Source organism: Populus nigra, chromosome 8 (genome assembly GCF_951802175.1).
Source record: "Populus nigra chromosome 8, ddPopNigr1.1, whole genome shotgun sequence".
Classification (NCBI taxonomy): domain Eukaryota; kingdom Viridiplantae; phylum Streptophyta; class Magnoliopsida; order Malpighiales; family Salicaceae; genus Populus; species Populus nigra.
In genome coordinates, this window is record NC_084859.1 from 1518358 (window position 1) to 1530417 (window position 12060).

At 31.2% G+C, this 12060-nt stretch overlaps 1 protein-coding gene across 1 annotated transcript; it reads right to left on the reverse strand.

Moving 5' to 3' along the window:
- Positions 1-628: 628 nt before the first annotated feature.
- Positions 629-6011, reverse strand: LOC133700725 (thiamine biosynthetic bifunctional enzyme TH1, chloroplastic). The gene is made up of 8 exons (XM_062124365.1): positions 5679-6011; positions 5537-5612; positions 5369-5444; positions 4208-4342; positions 3052-3116; positions 2810-2937; positions 1695-1951; positions 629-1262 (listed from the first exon to the last, which is right to left on the reverse strand). Exons 1-8 carry the CDS (start codon positions 5994-5996, stop codon positions 722-724), a joined length of 1596 nt encoding a protein of 531 aa, XP_061980349.1. The 5' UTR covers positions 5997-6011; the 3' UTR covers positions 629-721.
- Positions 6012-12060: the final 6049 nt, after the last annotated feature.

Here is a 12060-nt window from a genome sequence, read left to right on the forward strand (position 1 = left end):
TGCCTCTAGACAATTTGAAAATGACTCTGCACCCCGTGAAAATATTTTGAAGTCCCTAGTTATAAATTTTTTGATTGGAGAAGCAAAGATATCATTACTATTTCAATGAATAATGCAAATAAGTTAGTAGCTGTAGTAATCTTTCCCAACAGTGTTAGCTTCTTTCAATATATTTATTCAACACTAGTTCCAATATTGGATATATTTTAATTCATGCAAACCAGTAAAATTCCTTAATCTAGATGTTATATTTAATTAATTTTATCTTTTGATAAGAGATAGAAATCTATCCTCTATCATATTTTTTTTTATCTATTAAGTCAACTTCTTTTATCAAAATAATATCATTTCTGAATTTAAAAAATTAATAATAAAATAACATGTTTTAGTTAAAATAAAACTCAGCTCGAGTAAAACTTCAAATTAAAAAGTTATTAGGTTAATCGGCCAGAGCAAGTTTTTATAAGTATGTTAAATATATCTTAGCCTAAAATATGTTTATGTTTTTATGAAAAAAAAATTAAAGAAAAAATTTTGCACTATTTTTTTATCGAAACTGAGTTTAAAATCTTATTTATAAAGAAACTCAAGGTCGCTTGAACATTTATTTATACGGTTCTGGTACATATTACGGCAACTGAGCAAAATAAGAATTTATCCAAAGATGCTACATCGAAAAACAGAATGGCCTTACCAACAAAGACTGGTCCATACCTGGAATTTATTGTATCTTTGATGATAATGATGATGCCTCCATTAATAACGCATGCAACTTCTTGGTCTCTGCCAAAACATTTTCCCTATCGAATAGAGCTGAAACAATGGCGACACCTTTCAGATTTGGCACCCCCATCTCCATCACAGTGCCTGCATTCGAAGCATTAATCCCACCAATTGCAACCACAGGTAGCTTAGAAGCCGAACAAACAGTTTTTAATCCATCCAAACCGATAGTGGGATTGTTTGCCTTGGTGTTAGTTGAATATACTCCACCACAACCAATGTAGTCCGCACCGCCAATCCATGCTTGCTGAGCTTGCTCTATTGTCTTGCATGATACACCGATTATTTTCTCTGGACCCAGAAGAGTGCGAGCCACGGTAGCAGGCATGTCAGACTGGCCAACATGTACCCCATCAGCATCACTTGCAAGGGCTACATCAACACGGTCATTTATCAATAGCGGAACTCCATGGGAACGACAGACTGCAAGACACGATTTTGCTGTTTCCAAAAAATCCCTTGTTTCAGCATCCTTGTCCCTGTGAAGAAAATTTACAGAATTATATTCCTATGCAATTGCAAATTATGCATCCATGCAGAGATCAAGCTATAAGCAAAACTCTACTCGTATTCATAGCAACCTATATTTTTATGCAAAGCAACCTCTTCAACGTATTAAAAGTCACTGTAGGACAGCGCCTATTCAATTGCAAAAGGGTGATAGTACATAGACCAAAACATTGCTTTAGACACTCCATTATAACCAAAAAATTGCTTTAGACACTTCAAACTAGAGATCCATTATGATGATCACGTTCATGGAAGTTCAAGAAATATAATCAGCAAAATTATGATAGAGAAATGCATGAGACAACTAAGAATATGCAGAGCACTGGATGTTTATATTTTTATAAAGTAACAATTAGCTGCTTCAAAGTGAATTAAAAAAGCATAACATCAAACAGTCAAACCTCAATTGAACAATGGTAGCCCCTCCGTGTATGGCTGCTGCAACAGCATCTACCGTGGACCGTCCCCACTTTTTATTCATCCCAGAATCTGTAACTGCATACAGAAACAAGTCACTTGGATTGAATGCATCTTTTCTATGGAAGCTGTGAGAACCACTCTTAAGCCTTAGTAGGTGGTCAAAGGGGCCTTGAATCCCATTTCCAATCAAAATGTCTTTGCTATATTCCAAGGCTGTCTCAACATAGCGCTTAGCCACCTGCCGCAATTAGGGTATATAAGAATGCTGGTACACAAAACAAAAGACGAGAAAGAAAATTAAAAGAAGGAAATTAAAGAGGGACGCGGGAGGGGGGGGGGGGGCGCGACACAAAAAAAAGTCTATAAAAAGAGAGAGAGAGAGAGAGAACACAAATAAAAGTCTATAGAGAGAGAGAGAGAGAACGCTCCAGGCATGCAGCTGTAAATTGCAAGTCAAAATAAATGGCCTGCTAAATTATCCAAAATTACCCTAAACTTTGGGTCAAACTGAAACTTAACCCATGAGCTTTAATTTTTTTTTTTTTTTTTTTTGAGAACCTTGAACTATTGTTTTTTAGGTAAACCACAAATAAAAGTCTATAAACATGACACATTTCATGAAAACACGTTATTTGAGAGAGAGAAAGGTTAACAGGGGGACAGAAACCTAGGCAGAGAGGTTTTTTTTTCACCAAAAAATAGTTCATGGTACTCAAATTGAAAATTTGAAGTTCAAGGACTAAGTTCAATTTAACTCAAAGTTTAGGATAGTTTTGGATGATTTAGCCTAAATGACCCATGGACCATCATAGCTCTCTCTCTAGGGCGAATGATAAAAGGATCGCATCATTCTTAACATCCAATAAAACATCTGAACAATATATAAAAAACAGGCTTAATCAACTCAATTTGGGTTCCATAGGCATATCCTATCTTGTATTTACTGATAAGGCTTGGTGAATTTAAATAAATACATAAATTGATGTTTTAGCTCATTATGAACTCAATCTTGACTGTACAACCAGTCATGATACTCCTGAATCACTAAGTATTTGAAGTTGGCTATGAATCAAAAGTACAAATGCTTTTTAGTTACCCTGACAGCTGTGAGCATTGGAGAACCTTTTGCCAGCTCAGCTGCTATACATGAAGCCAAAGTGCAGCCAGTACCATGAGTATTGCGAGTTTTTATGCGAGATGAGCGCAGCTCATAGAAGTGTTCACCTGCAAAAACTTCCTAGTGTTAGACTGGCTTTAAAATGAACATTACTCTTGATCACAGACAAAATATAAGGAATAGCATTATTATTTAACAAGTTTAGTAAAATTTAAGCTCACCATTAAAGAAGATATCAACAGCATCCAAAGAATCAGGGAGATCACCACCTTTGACAAGCACATTTCTGGAAAACAAAATTAACAACTGTAATCATGCAACTCTCTAAGCTCAGAGCACTGGATCTATTCTATTCCTCGTGTTAAACCCATTTTGTAATAGATTTTCTCCAAGACTAAATCCAGTGCCATAGACAACACTGAAAACACTTATTAACATCAGAAAAGCAACAGATTAAATATTTGAGTTCAATTTGTTGTAAGAAAACATGGGACAGCACCATGTTGACATGGTAGAATAACCCTTAATATTTCAACCTCAAGGGCTGTGCATCATGCTTGGCTTCATAGTGATTCAGCACCATGATTACATGCATGGGAGAACTTACAAGGGCAAAATGACTAATGCCCAATGAGAAGAGTTGTTATTCAAGCTGTTAGAGCAGCTTTAACAACTTGCATGACAGTTTCCAGATATTAGAAAAAAGCAAAAACAAAACAAATGTTCTAGGCAGTTTCCAGGTGGGAGCCATGTGAGCTATCACATTAAGTTTTCCCCTATCTTCACAGAGTACAAAGACATATTAACTTTAAGTGTCTTGGTTTCTGCATCAAGAATCCCATAACTGGCACATAACTCATAATCATGAGTGCTATAGATGCCACATTATTCTCTTCAGCTTATTTGAAACAACAAAGACCATTCTGATAACCAATGACAACAACAAAGAACTAACCAACCACAGAGGACCTGCACATGAATGTCACATAATACTTTCCATAATCTAGCTATTAGATGATTGTACTTGCAAGTTGAAACAGCTACAATTTTGTCTCCTAACTTGACAGATAACCCCGGAAACACATTGTTCTTTAAACAGTTCCTTGTGTTCTTGACAATAAGATCCAAGACATTGAAAAAGCTCATGCCTTGCTTGTAGCATTTTCTCACCTTTGAGGGTGTAATGACTTTCTAAATCTTATGCTGTCAAATAGAAAATGCTGCAATTTGAACAAGAGGTAAACTTACCACCTTTTCAATAGCAGAACTCCTAAAGTGAGCCATTTCATGGACTTAAAGAGATAAAAGTACTGAATAGTTTTATAATGTTAGTTTCCCTAAGCAAGTGAAGGAAAAAATCAAATTCCATGAACTAACCGTGGACCCAGTGCATGCAACAGCTCAGCTGCGTTGCGCATGTCAGCAACTGTTTCAAGGCGTATACCACCAAGTAGAGCAGATGCCTCTTTTATATTTGGGGTTACTATGTTGGCCATGGGAAGGAGCTCCTCTCTACATTCAAGAACCAGAAATTTGAAATAATTGCAAATATCCAACATAAAAGTCCAAAGGGCAAAAAAAATGAAAAAAAAAAAAAAACAAAGCAACTCTCAATAAGTTAGTGATGGCCAGCGCCCGTACAAGGTCTATATGGAAAAGGTTGCTCATCTAGGATGAAATTGCCAGCCATTCCTATGCCTCATCTACAGCTCCCTAAAGAAGGCAATTAAGACATGATCTGATTTTTGTATTGTTCTAGACATTGATAAAACAAAGATGAAAGTACAGATGTTAAAAGGTGCAAGGCAACATATTTAGACAAACAGTGAAGTGGACTTAGATTTTGCCAACAAAATAATCAATGAAATCAGGCAGAGATAGCCTACACTTGCTGGAGTTGGCTGGCTGCAGAGAAGTTAATGGAGCACCACTCAGAAATAGAAATATGAGAAGAATTTGGAACCTGGAAGGTAGATTTGGAAAAGAAAGAAACCAAAAAAATACTGTGCGGCAGATTTCTAACTATTGCAGCTGCAATTTTTGAATATTTTATTAAGAAATGTCAACTTCACCGTTAGTGATGTATTGAGATAAAAATACTTTACTTCGACACAACTTCTACTAGATTGATAGCGTTTCATTAACGAGCTGGCTGTTGATGCTATTAACAGCTTATAAAAAGCTCACAGCTTGAGAGAAGGCACGTGATACTACTTGACTGAAAATAATTCTTCTTTCTATAAGCATGAGTCTCACATTGTTCAACGTTTTCCACCACGAATAAGATGTAATTCAATATGATTCAAATTTCCCATCTTCACAAATTAATAACAGCAAAATTGCTCGACAGACTCCATTTCCTATTGCTTACACTCACCACCACCGTTGTCCCGGTGTAACAATGGCTCAGCATCCACAATAAAACTCTCATTATCTCTCAAAATGGAGTGATTGTTAACTAATTTTCCCACTAGAAAAATAATCAACAAAAAGAAAAACCAAATAACGACTGTTAAAAACAAAACTACAGCAACTTACCGAAAAGTGGAAAGAATGGAAGGGCCAGCAAGCACGTCTCCACTGGTAGAAACCATGACAGGATCAACAACCAAAGCTGCCTTTAATTTAATTGTTACGTCATTAAACTCAGTAAAATCACAAAATAAACCATTCGAAATAATTCGAAAATTTTCCTTTTTTCTTTACCTCGAACCGAAAACTCAGTGAGACTCTGAAGAAGAACCTTAACTACCCCAACAGAAGGCAGCATCCCTGTTTTAACCTAAAAAACGAATCGCAATCAATCAAAAGCAAATTTGAAGGACCAATTGAAATGTTGAGAACTTACGACATCAACTTGCATATCTGAAAGCACTGACTTCAACTGCTGGGCAACAAAATCCTCAGGCACAGCGTGTACAGCCTGAACTCCAACGGTGTTTTGTGCAGTAACGGAAGTTATCACTGTAGAACAATAAACTCCGCGTGCGGCACAAGCCTTGAGGTCGGCTTGGATTCCCGCGCCAGCACCGGAATCAGAGCCGGCTACACTCAAGACGTGCGGGATTGAAGCACCGCCGTTTTTCTCTTGCATTCTTGAGCTCGTAACTATGCGTTTTTGGTAGAAGGAGAAGGAATTGGAGAGGATGACTCCACCGTAGGCCATTTCAAGATGCGACCACCACTTATCGAATATAATATATAATGTTACTTGGGCGGGCTCAACCCGGCCCGGTTATGCAACGCGGGTCTCTAGGAAGAGTAAAAAAGGAATATCGACGTTAGATGTTTGTAAATGTTTGCACTTCAGTCCTTCAAGGTCATTTCTGTTGCGTTTAGGTCTTTGATTATAATAATGGACCCCCAAATTACCTGCCTTTTCTGGTAGCAATTTGAGAATATAGGTTTGGTAAATAAAAATATAAGATGATAAAAATATAAAATAAAAATTACCAGTCAAATTTTAAATCAAATCTCACAAAGAGAGAGAGAGAGAGAGAGAGAGAGAGAGAGAGAAATGATGTTTATTGTAACTTGAAGGGTTCAAATTATACTTTTGGGAAAACTAGGGTCATCTTGGCAAATTCAAATTATAGCTTTTTGCCAAAAGAGTAGGGGATTGTGTTGTAGAGAGAAGATGGAATAAATAAATTAGATTTTGATTGACTGTTTTTTATAGTGAATTTTGATTGTTTATAGTATATTTTTATTTTTATTTAAATTTAAAAATTAATTTGACTAATATAGTTTTTAAAATAATAGAGATAAAGTGTAAAACAAAATAAATTATAAGATTTTCAAACAAATTTTCAAGCATTTATTATTTTTTATATTAAGTTAAATATAAAATTACCCTTCAATTTAAATTAGAATAATCAAAAAATCATTATGAAAATATAAAAATATTTTTTATAAAAGATTTAATTTTTTTTTGTTATCGATAGTATTTGAGTCTTTTTATTATATATAATCAAGGTGGGAGAATACTTGCTTGTCACTACTTTATTTTATCCAAATGCTTCTCAAAAAAGTTTTAGCTGTTTTTTTAATTTAATTGCTATCTTTAGGCGTATTAATATTTATCACAAAAATAAATTATTAGTGCCCAGGACAAATTTAATTGCATGCAGTGCACTTATAATCTAAACAGTGTGAAAAAAATATTGTGCAAGTTGACAATGTTTTTCCATTTTCTCTTATATTATTATTATTATTATATATTACTTACTATTTATAATTTAAAGCGCATGAATTGAATATTGTACAGTCACATTTTTTTCCTATTTTTTTTTACAATAAATGTAAGAGAAAAATATATGAAATGAATATTGTCCGGTTGCACTATTTATCTCCTCATGTTTAATTGTAGACAACATTGTTCATTTTTTGTTAGGTTTGTTATAAATTTAAAGGAGAAAAATATTACACTCGGCTGAGTTCATGGTCTAGATTCACCCTAAATAAACTAAAGCGTATGGAATGAAAACTGTGCAGAGTTCACCCCCTTTACATTTTACTGTGGACAACACTAGTAATTGTTTTTTTTAAGTTTTGCTATAAATTTAAGGAGAAAATGTGTGAGGTGAACACCGTACAGCTACATTGTTCATCCCTTCATGTTTTACCACGGATGACATTGTTTACTTTTTTATGTTAGCTATAAATTAAATAAGAAAAAAATATTAAATCCGGTTGAGATCATGATCCAAATTCACCCCACAAGTTTTACTGTGGATGATACTGTTCACTTTTTTTTGTTTGGGAAAAATATTTTCATTTTTTTGTTTATATTTTTTTAAAATTAATCTTAATCTTAATTTTATTTATATTTAGATTAGTATTCCTTCTCTATTTTATGCTATTTAAAAAGCTTATTTGAAATGATGATTATTTTTTTATTTTTTATGAGGTTTTTTCGATTAATCTATATATTTTTTATTTTTTTATAGATAAACTTTATTTTTTTAAATAAAAAAAATTATTTTCAAAAAATATTTCTAATATATACAGTCTTGCATATTATTTTTTCCCTTTTATTTTATTCAGTTAATTTAATGTGTATGTCTATTTGTATTATCATTTGAATGAATAAAAATATTATTTTAATTAACAAATTTAGCAAACACAACCGCATAAACATCACATCTTGCAAAATTAAATATCTTAATCTAAATTTGTCTCTTGATTTTACCAGTTTTTATTTTTAGTCATCGTTTATAGTTTTTTTTCACTTATTAACACACATAGTTCTCAATTTTTTTTTAATTACATGTATGTATAAAAATTTTAATTTTCACTTTGAATTTTTTAATTACAAAAACATATTGAAAAAGTCTAAAAATAATTTTTTTTGTCGAGAAAAAAAATATTTAACCCGTGATGAAACGCGGGTCACAAATCTAGTATAAACTAAAAAAGGTGGTGCTTTTATTATGCACTACCTTATAAAATACTATTCATTTCAATAGCTTTTTGTTTTGTTTTTTTTTGTTTAGATCTATATTTTTTTTTCTAATTTCATACTTTAATATTTAGTTTATTGGAGATTAGGTTTCATAATTTACTTTGGTTTGCTTTATACATGGTTAGCTCGATCTTGTAACTCATGCCACGGATTTGGCGGGTTGACTCGTGTTTTTTTTTTATATCTTTCTTTGATGAACAAATTTTTTTTCAATTTAATCGTTTAACACTAGGTTGATTGGGAATTATGTTTCATGATTTATTTTGGTCTGTTTTCTATGAAGTTATCTTAGTCTTATTACCTGAGTTGCGGGTTTAACGGGTTAACCTGGTTTACTCGAGCTTTTATTGTCTTTTTTTTACTGATATTTTTTCTCTTTCATCCTTCAACATTTGGTTGATTATGAATTAAGCTTCATAAATTATTTTGGTTTACTTTCTATGAGATTATCTCGGTCTTATGCTCGAGTCACGTATTTTGTGGGTTAATCCGGGTAAACACATATCATTTTATTGTATCCTATTTTTAGATTGACTTTATATTTATTTTCAACATTTAACAATGAGTTTATTAAAAATTGAGATTCATAATTTGTTTTTATTTTATTTTAGGCTATCTCGGTCTTATGCTTCATAATTTGTTTTGATTTATTGAAAATTAGGCTTCATTAATTATTTTGGTTTGCTTTCTATGAGGTTATCTTGGTCTTATGCTTGAGTCACGTGTTTTGTGTATCGTTCTATTGTATCATATTTTAGATTGATTTTTTCTATTTATTTTCAATATTTAACAATGGGTTTATTGAAAATTAGGATACATAATTTGTTTTGATTTTCTTTTAACAGAGTTATTACAATCTCATGATCTTGGCCACGGGTTTGACAGATTAATTCGGGTTGACTCATCTTTTTTTTTATTTACTTTCTATAAGATTATCTCAATCTTCTTTTTTTTAAATCTATAATTTTTTTTACTAATTTAATACTTCAGTAGTTAGTTTAATGGAGATTAGGATTCATAATATATTATGGTTTGCTTTATATGTTATTAGCTCGGACTCATAACCTGTGTTGCGAGTTTGGTAGGTAACTCGAGTTTTTTTTTCTTTTTTTAATTGATAATTTTTTTTTCAATTTAATCGTTTAACATTAGGTTGACTGTGTATTAAGTGTAACACCTCGTAATTTACCACATTTGTAAAAGAACTTTGAGTCGTAACTTAAAAAACATGGGTATTTTTTTCTTCCATCGAACTTATCTAAGACTTGCCGAAATTTCAGTCAAAATTTCAGCAGAGTTTTCCTTATACTTGGAGGTCCCTAGTTATCGACAATCATCATATACAATTATACTCATTTCTCAATCATATCATAATCATATAGAACCTCAACAACATACTATTCATTGTACGTGCATAACATTTTGCAGGTTCATTTCTTTCCCATTAACACACATAATTCATAATAATTGGAAGTAAACAAACATTAAGATTACAAATATAAAATAGTATATTTTTGTGTCCCGACAATTAATGTAAAAGAAGTACTATTACATATTAAGTCATTTAGTTTCTTAAAGATAAAATACATTAATTTTCATCTTTTTATTTAATCATACAAAAGGAGATTAGACATAAAACACTATTCCTGATGTGAATCTGAAGGACCTGCAATTTCATAATGTATAGATTAAATATAATAAGAGTAAAATATAGCATGGAAAGAAAATCACACAATACATGCACAGGTAATTAAATATATATTCATCGATGTGCAGTCACAGTTCTTTGAGATTCTCATTGAACCTTTCATTATTACGTCTCTATTCATCATTCGTGGAATCATTTAACATTTTCATTTTGTGTCTTATTTTACCCCACGAGCACATCTAATTCGTTATAATATCCACCATGTGATTTCTCTTTCTCTCACTCTCTATTTATTTATATCAATTTCAATCCTAACATCTATTATGCTTATTATGGCTTTTCCACATAAATTGTCAAACTCGTTATGTTTTCGGTCCAATTTTGGTTTATAAATATATTTAACTCACATATTTTTTATGCTTATTTTGGCACATTCCAATGTTTCTTTAGATTTTCAGTAAAATCTCGCCTTATCATGGAACCTACCATTACTTTCACAATATTCATATCCAATCCATTTTCAAATAACATGAATACCATACATACATCAATCTATTTAATTCATCAACCTAATCTCATTTGGCCACCATAATTAAGGCCAAATTTCATTATCCATCACTGTTATTACATTTTATTACATTGTTACAAGTACCACCAATTTCTTATCATGCAATAACAGCACAAAACCTCAATACAACATATTTACATTACTAGTCATAATTTCTTTGACATCCTCCATGTGCATTGTACACGATTCTCAAATTATATAAATTACAATTCATCAATTAATTCAAAATATATCACACACACATATAACACCTACCATAGTTAATGAACTTCTATTCTCACGTCCTAAACGATACGATATTTGCCTCCATCCTTCGCAATGATTAGTTCTCCATCAATTTTTTTCTTTTATTTATTCATTCAATAATCCATAACATAAACACAATTTACCATTTTTTTATCAGTAAAGTATCATTCATCGTTCCATCTATAATTTGACAAGTCAATCATTCATAACATAAACACATGATATTTTTTTTTATGAAAATAAAAAGTGAGCCCGCAGCACAGCGCGAGTCACCTAACTAGTTTAATTTGAATATGATGGGTATTGACTTGACCCAAAACAAATGAGTTTATTTATAGTTACTTTACCCGACAAGCAAAGAATATGATATCAATATTGTCAAATTTAACCCGAGACCCAATCCAGACCTAACCGCATGTCTATATTATATATATATATATATATCAACATTGATATACTGATACATGATTAGTTAATTATTTATTTTACTGTTAAGTATATTTAAAAAATGATTTAATAATTGAACAAATCACAATTTAATTTTATTATTTTTTAGAATTAAATTATATTTCTATGATTACAAATTCTTTTTTAAGATGATTCTGATTAGTTAAAAAATATTATTTTTAAGTTAGTTAAAAAATTTTAATATTCATTTTAAATTATAATAATAATAATAATTTTTATTTACTGTTTCAGACATTGTAAGTTTAATGACAATAAAAAGTATATATCAACCAAATACAGTATATAAACAACCACTTGTCTTGTTAGTGTTTAATTATTATTTTAAGATAGAAGAAACAAAGATAAAGAAAATAAAATGTGATTAATTGAAAAAATAAAAATAAAAATATAAAATAATTTTTTTTGTGAGACACTTGTAATTTTATATATTTTTATTTTTATTATTTCTGTCTTTTATATATATATATATATAACAACACCTTTATCTTTTGTACAACGACTGAACACAACTTCACTCCTTAGAATTATAACTAGTTGCTATGTCCGCGTGTTGCTGTGAGCTTATAACATGCTTGTGTATTGTCATGAATTTGTTAAAAAAATCATATTGTTTTTTAAAAAATTATATGAATAAACACTATTGTAATCCACAATATTTTCAAGAAAAATTAAACTACAAAACTAAATTCTCAACCAGCTGAATATTAGAAAAATAAAATAAACAGATAATTTTGAAAAAAAATCATAAAAAAACAAAAGGAAAAAAAATCATGTAGGGAAACACGACAGCAATCTATAGTGTTCTGTGAGGAAATATACAATTGTAATTCTTAACC

Bases quoted from the DNA above. Each gene is read 5' to 3' on its own strand.
- LOC133700725 (XM_062124365.1), bottom strand. From the start codon at position 5,996: ATGGCCTACGGTGGAGTCATCCTCTCCAATTCCTTCTCCTTCTACCAA. The intron at 3,117-4,207 runs GTTAGTTCATGG...TTTGTTTTCCAG, and splicing joins TTGCATGCACTGGGTCCACG to AAATGTGCTTGTCAAAGGTG. The intron at 1,263-1,694 runs GTTTGACTGTTT...TTTTCTTCACAG, and splicing joins GCTACCATTGTTCAATTGAG to GGACAAGGATGCTGAAACAA.